The sequence below is a fragment of the Coregonus clupeaformis genome, chromosome 16 (assembly GCF_020615455.1).
Source record: "Coregonus clupeaformis isolate EN_2021a chromosome 16, ASM2061545v1, whole genome shotgun sequence".
In the NCBI taxonomy this organism is placed as follows: domain Eukaryota; kingdom Metazoa; phylum Chordata; class Actinopteri; order Salmoniformes; family Salmonidae; genus Coregonus; species Coregonus clupeaformis.
In genome coordinates, this window is record NC_059207.1 from 7306909 (window position 1) to 7316908 (window position 10000).

At 52.9% G+C, this 10000-nt stretch overlaps 1 protein-coding gene across 1 annotated transcript in view; it reads left to right on the forward strand.

Annotated features, from left to right (window-relative positions):
• The first annotated feature begins 2775 nt into the window (after positions 1-2775).
• LOC121584380 (netrin receptor UNC5C) overlaps positions 2776-10000 on the forward strand; it is a 266651-nt gene continuing 259426 nt past the window's right edge. Inside the window, exon 1 of the mRNA XM_045225902.1 lies at positions 2776-2890. Within this exon, the coding sequence (XP_045081837.1) occupies positions 2776-2890 (115 nt within the window). The remainder of the gene's footprint in view (positions 2891-10000) is intronic.

Consider the following 10000-nt stretch of genomic DNA (forward strand, 5'->3'; position numbering starts at 1 on the left):
CTACTACTACTACTACTACTACTACTACTACTACTGCTGCTACTACTACCACTACTACTGCTACTGCTACTACTTCTACTGCTACACAGTCCAGTGATTTAAAAAAAGTGCTTGTGAAAAGGGCACTATGATTTTGCAGAGGTATAACAATTGCTACCAGCCTTGGCTCAGGCACCAGCCTCTGATGTATTTTCTGTGTGTGCGGGGGAATGTCTCCTAAAACACAAAAAGCCCAAACAAATAAAAACTTGAGCAGTAACACACAAACACACAAACAAGGGGAGTACACTTGGACAGATTGGTGTGAGAGGGAAATACATGTACAGCTGAGGTGTGTGTGCAACACACGCACCAGAGGAGGCTGGTGGGCGGAGATATAGTAATTGTAATGGCTGGAATGGAATAAATGGAACGCCATAAAACACAAGAAAACCATGTAATTGATGTGTTTCATACCTTTTCATTCCATTCCATCCATTACCATGAGCCCGTCCTCCTATATCGCCGCCCACCAGCCTCCTCTGGTGTGTGTGTTGGGAGGGCAGGCTCCTTAAGGAGTCACGTGTTGCTCTAAGGTGGCAGACGGAACTGTGTACACGCCATATTGACTTAGCTTTATAGGCACAGGAAGTCGGACCAGATGCTCTAATCGAACCACCCTGTATTGACTGGCAGAGCCTGGCATTTACTAAAGCACCAGATTCCTTCTCCTTTTCCACCGCCAGAGTACGTACACACACACATGCCACTGGCAGCATTCAAGCCCATTATAATCTCTGCAGGTGCCATCCCCAGTGGAAGACAGAGTTTGATTTGACTTGATTTTTGATTAGAGTGTATATCATAATATTTCATATTTTTAGAGGAGTGCTTCCTACTTCTCTATGCGTCTCTCTGACTCACTCTCTAGTCAGTTGATATCTTCTCTATGCGTCTCTCTAGTCAGTTGATATCTTCTCTATGCGTCTCTCTAGTCAGTTGATATGGCAGAGATCTTATTTTATGAATAATTATTCAGTCTGGGGGTTGTGGTTTATTTTGATTGTAGCATATATTCATGTCTCAGAGAGACTTTGGAAATAAAACTACTAGAACCTTAACAGTGCACCCTCTGTCAGAGGAGAGGAGAAAATACCTCAACACAGCAGTCTTAGTGCTGAAGGAAGGAAGGAAGGAAGGAAGGAAGGAAGGAAGGAAGGAAGGAAGGAAGGAAGGAAGGAAGGAAGGAAGGAAGGAAGGACGGAGTGACGGAGAGAGATGCAGAGAGAGAAAATAAGGGCAACCAGAGTGCCATTGCCACAAAATTAGCATGAAATCCTCTCCACCGTGGAACCAAGGTACAGGACAATGACCCCTCCACCATGGAAGCAAGGTACAAGACAAGGATCCCTCCACCGTGGAACCAAGGTACAGGAAAATGACCCCTCCACCATGGAACCAAGGTAAAGGACAAGGACCCCTCCACCGTGGAACCAAGGTACAGGACAAGGATCCCTCTACCATGGAACCAAGGTACAGGACAAGGACCCCTCCACCATGGAACCAAGGTACAGGACTAGGATCCCTCCACCATGGAACCAAGTTACAGGACAAGGACCCCTCCACCATGGAACCAAGGTACAGGACTAGGATCCCTCCACCATGGAACCAAGGTACAGGACAAGGACCCCTCCACCATGGAACCACCATGGAACCAAGGTACAGGACAAGGACCCCTCCACCATGGAACCAAGGTACAGGACTAGGATCCCTCCACCATGGAACCAAGGTACAGGGCAAGGACCCCTCCACCATGGACCGAAGGTAAAGTACTAGGACCCCTCCACCGTGGAACCAAGGTACAGGGCAAGGACCCCTCCACCATGGAACCACCATGGAACCAAGGTAAAGGACTAGGACCCCTCAAACGTGGAACCAAGGTACAGGGCAAGGACCCCTCCACCATGGAACCAATGTACAGGACAAGGACAAGGACCCCTCCACCGTGGAACCAAGGTACAGGACAAAGACAAGGACCCCTCCACCGTGGAACCAAGGTACAGGACAAGGACCACTCTACTGTGGAACCAAGGTACAGGACAAAGACAAGGACCCCTCCACCATGGAACCAAGGTACAGGACAAGGACCCTTACACCGTGGAACCAAGGTACAGGACAAAAACAAGGACCCCTCCACCATGGAACCAAGGTACAGGACAAGGACCCTTACACCGTGGAACCAAGGTACAGAACAAGGACCCCTCCACCATGGAACCAAGGTACAGGACAAGGACCCTTACACCGTGGAACCAAGGTACAGGGCAATGACAAGGACCCCTCCACCATGGAACCAAGGATTAGGGCAAGGATAAGGACCCCTTCCACCGTGGAACCAAGGCACAGGACAAGGACCCCTCTACTGTGGAACCAAGGTACAGGACAAAGACCCCTCCACCATGGAACCAAGGTACAGGGCAAGGACCCCTCCACCATGGAACCAAGGTACAGGACAAAGACAAGGAACCCTCCACCATGGAACCAAGGTACAGGACAAAGACCCCTCCACAGGGCAATGACCCCTCCACCATGGAACCAAGGTACAGGAAAATGACCCCTCCACCATGGAACCAAGGTAAAGGACTAGTTTCCCTCCACCGTGGAACCAAGGTACAGGGCAAGGACGCCTCCGCCATGGAACCAAGATAAAGGACTAGGACCCCTCCCCCATGGAACCAAGGTAAAGGACTAGGACCCCTCCACCGTGGAACCAAGGTACAGTACAAGGATCCCTCCACCATGGAACCAAGATACAGGACAAGGACCCCTCCACCATGGAACCACGGTAAAGGACTAGGACACCTCCACCGTGGAACCAAGGTACAGGGCAAGGACCCCTCCACGTGGAACCAAGGTACAGGACAAGGATCCCTCCACCATTGAACCAAGGTACAGGACAAGGACCCCTCCACCATGGAACCAAGGTAAAAGGACTAGGATCCCTCCACCATGGAACCAAGGTACAGGACAAGGACCCCTCCACCATGGAACCAAGGTAAAGGACTAGGACCCCTCCACCGTGGAACCAAGGTACAGGGCAAGGACCCTTCCACCATGGAACCAAGGTAAAGGACAAGGACCCCTCCACCGTGGAACCAAGGTAAAGGGCAATGACCCCTCCACCATGGAACCAAGGTACAGGATAATGACCCCTCCAACATGGAACCAAGGTACAGGACAAGGACCCCTCCACCATGGAACCAAGGTACAGGACAAGGACCCCTCCACCATGGAACCAAGGTAAAGGACTAGGACCTCTCCACCGTGGAACCAAGGTACAGGGCAAGGACCCCTCCACCATGGAACCAAGGTAAAGGACTAGGACCCCTCCACCGTGGAACCAAGGTAAAGGACAAGGATCCCTCCACCATGGAACCAAGGTACAGGACAAGGCCCCTCCACCATGGAACCAAGGTAAAGGACTAGGACCCCTCCACCGTGGAACCAAGGTACAGGACAAGGACCCCTCCACCACGGAACCAAGGTAAAGGACCAGGACCCCTCCACCGTGGAACCAAGGTACAGGGCAAGGACCCCTCCTCCATGGAACCAATTACAGGACAAGGACAAGGACCCCTCCACCGTGGAACCAAGGTACAGGACAAGGACTCCTCCACCATGGAAACAAGGTACAGGACAAGGACCCCTCCATCGTGGAACCAAGGTACAGAACATGGACCCTCCACCGTGAAACCAAGGTACAGTACAAGGACCCCTCCACCATGGAAACAAGATACAGGACAAGGACCCCTCCACCATGGAACCAATGTACAGGACAAGGACCCCTCCACCATGGAAACAAGGTACAGGACAAGGACCCCTCCATCGTGGAACCAAGGTACAGGACATGGACCCCTCCACCGTGAAACCAAGGTACAGGACTAGGATCCCTCCACCATGGAACCAAGGTACACGACAAGGACCCTTCCACCATGGAACCAAGGTAAAGGACTAGGACCCCTCCACCGTGGAACCAAGGTACAGTACAAGGACCCCTCCACCGTGGAACCAAGGTACAGGGCAAGGACCCCTCCGCAATGGAACCAATTTACAGGACAAGGACAAGGACCCCTCCACCGTGGAACCAAGGTAAGGACAAAGACAAGGACCCCTCCACTGTGGAAGAAAGGTACAGGACAAGGACCCCTCTACTGTGGAACCAAGGTACAGGACAAGGACCCCTCTACTGTGGAACCAAGGTACAGGACAAGGACCCCTCTACTGTGGAACCAAGGTACAGAACAAGGACCCCTCCACTGTGGAACCAAGGTACAGGACAAGGACCCCTCTATTGTGGAACCAAGGTACAGGGCAAGGACAAGGACCGCTCCACCATGGAACCAAGGTACAGGACAAAGACAAGGACCCCTCCACCATGGAACCAAGGTACAGGACAAAGACCCATCCACCGTGGAACCAAGGTACAGGGCAATGACCCCTCCACCATGGAACAAAGGTACAGGACAAAGACAAGGACCCCTCCACCATGGAACCAAGGTACAGGACAAAGACCCATCCACCGTGGAACCAAGGTACAGGGCAATGACCCCTCCACTATGGAACCAAGGTACAGAATAATGACCCCTCCACCATGGAACCAAGGTACAGGACAAGGACCCCTCCACCATGGAATCAAGGTAAAGGACAAGGACCCCTCCACCGTGGAACCAAGGTACAGGGCAAGGACCTCTCAACCATGGAACCAAAGTAAAGGACTAGGACACCTCCCCCGTGGAACCAAGGTAAATGACTAGGACCCCTCCACGTGGAACCAAGTTACAGGACAATGATCCCTCCACCATGGAACCAAGGTACAGGACAAGGACCCATCCACCATGGACCCAAGGTAAAGGACTAGGATCCCTCCACCGTGGAACAAAGGTACAGGGCAAGGACCCCTCCACCATGGAATCAAGGTAAAGGACTAGGACCACTCCACCGTGGAACCAAGGTACAGGGCAAGGACCCCTCCACTATGGAACCAATGTACAGGACAAGGACAAGGACCCCTCCACCGTGGAACCAAGGTACAGGACAAAGACAAGGACCCCTCCACCGTAGAACCAAGGTACAGGACAAGGACCACTCCACCGTGGAACCAAGGTACAGGGCAAGGACAAGGACCCCTCCACCGTGGAACCAAGGTACAGGACAAGGATCCCTCCACCGTGGAACCAAGGTACAGGACAAGGACTCCTCCACCGTGGAACCAAGGTACAGGGCAAGGACCCCTCCACCATGGAACCAAGGTACAGTACAAGGACAAGGACCCCTCCACCGTGGAACCAAGGTACAGGACAAGGACCCCTCCACCGTGGAACCAAGGTACAGGGCAAAGACAAGGACCCCTCCACCGTAGAACCAAGGTACAGGACAAGGACCCCTCCACCTTGGAACCAAGGTACAGGGCAAGGACCCCTCCACCATGGAACCAAGGTACAGTACAAGGACAAGGACCCCTCCACCGTGGAACCAAGGTACAGGACAAGGACCCCTCCACCGTGGAACCAAGGTACAGGGCAAAGACAAGGACCCCTCCACCATGGAACCAATGTACAGGACAAGGACCCCTCCACCATGGAACCAAGGTACAAGACAAGGACCCTTTCACCATGGTACCAAGGTACAGGACAAGGATTCCTCCACTGTGGAACCAACGTACAGAACAAGGACCCCTCCAACATGGAACCAAGGAACAAGACAAGAACCCTTTCACCATATAACCAAGGTACAGGACAAGGACAAGGACCCCTCCACCGTGGAACCAACGTACAGGACAAGGATTCCTCCACTGTGGAACCAACGTACAGAACAAGGACCCCTCCAACATGGAACCAAGGAACAAGACAAGAACCCTTTCACCATATAACCAAGGTACAGGACAAGGACAAGGACCCCTCCACCGTGGAACCAAGGAACAGGATAAGGATCCCTCCACCAAGGAAACAATTTACAGGACAAGGACCCCTCCACCGTGGAACCAAGGTACAGGGCAAGGACCTCTCCCCCATGGAACCAAGGTACAGGACAAGGACCCCTCCACCATGGAACCAAGGTACAGGGCAAGGACCCCTCCCCCATGGAACCAAGGTACAGGACAAGGACCCCTCCACCATCGAACCAAGGTAAAGGACTAGGACCCCTCCACCGTGGAACAAAGTTAAAGGACTAGGACCCCTCCACCGTGGAACCAAAGTACAGGGCAAGGACCCCTCCACCATGGAACCAATGTACAGGACAAGGACAAGGACCCCTCCACCGTGGAACCAAGGTACAGGGAAAGACTAGGGCCCCTCCACTGTGGAACCAAGGTACAGAGAAAGACAAGGACCCCTCCACCATGGAACCAAGTTACAGGACAAGGACCCCTCCACCGTGGAACCAAGGTACAGGACAAGGACCCCTCCACCGTGGAACCAAGGTACAGGGCAAGGACCCATCCACCATGGAACCAAGGTACAGGGCAAGGACCCCTCCCCCATGGAACCAAGGTACAGGATAAGGACCCCTCCACCATCGAACCAAGGTAAAGGACTAGGACCCCTCCACCGTGGAACAAAGTTAAAGGACTAGGACCCCTCCACCGTGGAACCAAAGTACAGGGCAAGGACCCCTCCACCATGGAACCAATGTACAGGACAAGGACAAGGACCCGTCCACCGTGGAACCAAGGTACAGGGAAAGACTAGGGCCCCTCCACTGTGGAACCAAGGTACAGAGAAAGACAAGGACCCCTCCACCATGGAACCAAGTTACAGGACAAGGACCCCTCCACCGTGGAACCAAGGTACAGGACAAGGACCCCTCCACCGTGGAACCAAGGTACAGGGAAAGGACCCATCCACCATGGAACCAAGGTACAGGACAAGGACAAGGACCCCTCCACCTTGGAACCAAGGTACAGGACAAAGACAAATACCGCTCCACCGTGGAACAAACGTACAGGACATGGCCCCATCCATCATGGAACCAAGGGACAGGGCAAAGAAAAGGACCCCTCCATTGTGGAACCAAGGTACATGACAAAGAGATCCCTCCACCGTGGAACCAAGGTACAGGACAAGGACTCCTCCACCGTGGAACCAAGGTACAGGGCAAGGACCCCTCCACCATGGAACCAAGGTACAGTACAAGGACAAGGACCCCTCCACCGTGGAACCAAGGTACAGGACAAGGACCCCTCCACCGTGGAACCAAGGTACAGGGCAAAGACAAGGACCCCTCCACCGTAGAACCAAGGTACAGGACAAGGACCCCTCCACCTTGGAACCAAGGTACAGGGCAAGGACCCCTCCACCATGGAACCAAGGTACAGTACAAGGACAAGGACCCCTCCACCGTGGAACCAAGGTACAGGACAAGGACCCCTCCACCGTGGAACCAAGGTACAGGGCAAAGACAAGGACCCCTCCACCATGGAACCAATGTACAGGACAAGGACCCCTCCACCATGGAACCAAGGTACAAGACAAGAACCCTTTCACCATATAACCAAGGTACAGGACAAGGACAAGGACCCCTCCACCATGGTACCAAGGTACAGGACAAGGATTCCTCCACTGTGGAACCAACGTACAGAACAAGGACCCCTCCACCATGGAACCAAGGAACAAGACAAGAACCCTTTCACCATATAACCAAGGTACAGGACAAGGACAAGGACCCCTCCACCGTGGAACCAACGTACAGGACAAGGATTCCTCCACTGTGGAACCAACGTACAGAACAAGGACCCCTCCACCATGGAACCAAGGAACAAGACAAGAACCCTTTCACCATATAACCAAGGTACAGGACAAGGACAAGGACCCCTCCATCGTGGAACCAACGTGCAGGACAAGGATTCCTCCACTGTGGAACCAAGGAACAGGATAAGGATCCCTCCACCATGGAACCAATTTACAGGACAAGGACCCCTCCACCGTGGAACCAAGGTACAGGGCAAGGACCTCTCCCCCATGGAACCAAGGTACAGGACAAGGACCCCTCCACCATGGAACCAAGGTACAGGGCAAGGACCCCTCCCCCATGGAACCAAGGTACAGGACAAGGACCCCTCCACCATGGAACCAAGGTAAAGACTAGGACCCCTCCACCGTGGAACAAAGTTAAAGGACTAGGACCCCTCCACCGTGGAACCAAAGTACAGGGCAAGGACCCCTCCACCATGGAACCAATGTACAGGACAAGGACAAGGACCCCTCCACCGTGGAACCAAGGTACAGGGGAAAGACTAGGGCCCCTCCACTGTGGAACCAAGGTACAGGGAAAGACAAGGACCCCTCCACCGTGGAACCAAGTTACAGGACAAGGACCCCTCCACCGTCGAACCAAGGTACAGGACAAGGACCCCTCCACCGTGGAACCAAGGTACAGGGCAAGGACCCATCCACCATGGAACCAAGGTACAGGACAAGGACAAGGACCCCTCCACCGTGGAACCAAGGTACAGGACAAAGACAAGGACCGCTCCACCGTGGAACCAACGTACAGGACATGGCCCCATCCATCATGGAACCAAGGTACAGGGCAAAGAAAAGGACCCCTCCATTGTGGAACCAAGGTACAGGACAAAGACAAGGACCCCTCCACCATGGAACCAAGGTACAAGACAAGGACCCTTTCACCATGGTACCAAGGTACAAGACAAGGACCCCTTCACCATATAACCAAGGTACAGGACAAGGACAAGGACCCCTCCACCATGGAACCAACGTACAGGACAAGTACCCTTTCACCATATAACCAAGGTACAGGACAAGGACAAGGACCACTCCACCGTGGAACCAACATACAGGACAAGGACCCCTCCACTGTGGAACCAAAAAACAGGATAAGGATCCCTCCACCATGGAACCAATTTACAGGACAAGTACACCTCCACCATGGAACCAATTTACAGGACAAGGACCCATTCCACTGTGGAACCAAGGTACATGACAAGGATCCCTCCACCATGGAACCAATATACAGGACAAGGGCCCCTCCACCGTGGAACCAATGTACATGACAGGGAGAAGGACCCCTCCACCGTTGAACCAAGGTACAGGGCAAGGATCCCTCCACCATGGAACCAAGGTACAGGATAATGACCCCTCCACCATGGAACCAATTTATAGGACAAGGACCCCTCCACTGTGGAACCAAGGTACATGACAAGGATCCCTCCACCATGGAACCAAGATACAGGACAAGGGCCCCTCCACCTTGGAACCAATGTACAGGACAGGGAGAAGGACCCCTCCACCGTGGAACCAAGGTACAGGACAAGGACCCCTCCACCATGGAACCAAGGTACAGGACAAGGACCCCTTCACCATGGACTCAAGGTACAGGACAAGGACCCCTCCACCATGGAACCAAGGTATAAGACATGAACAAGAACCCCTCCACCATGGAACCAAGGTACAGGACAAGGATATGTGGATATAAAATAGGAGGGGACATTCACTTCCAACAATTCCTCTTTCAATGTCTCCAGAGTGCCCTCAGCCCTGACTCATCTCAATCTCTCCAACAATCTAAGAAAAATGGAGCTGCTGCCGCCGTTATTAAGGAAAAATACAGTTCACAAGGGCCTTCAACGAAGTGCACACACTTTATGTGCATTATTTAGTTTCTATCTCTTTGTTTTGTCAATGTCTTGTTCTTCTCCGAGGTCTTGAGTTTCCATTAAGGCTTTCAGGGTTGAGACCATGGGTTGTTCCTTTTGGTCCCGCACATTTTCCCCGCTCGTGTTTTCAGCTGGTGTGTCATAGCTCGTGTTTTCAGCTGGTGTGTCATAGCTCGTGTCTTCAGCTTGTGTCTCATAGCTCGTGTTTTCAGCTGGTGTGTCATATCTTGTGTTTTCAGCTGGTGTGTCATAGCTCGTGTTTTCAGCTGGTGTGTCATAGCTCGTGTTTTCAGCTGGTGTGTCGTATCTTGTGTTTTCAGCTGGTGTCTCATATCTTGTGTTTTCAGCTCG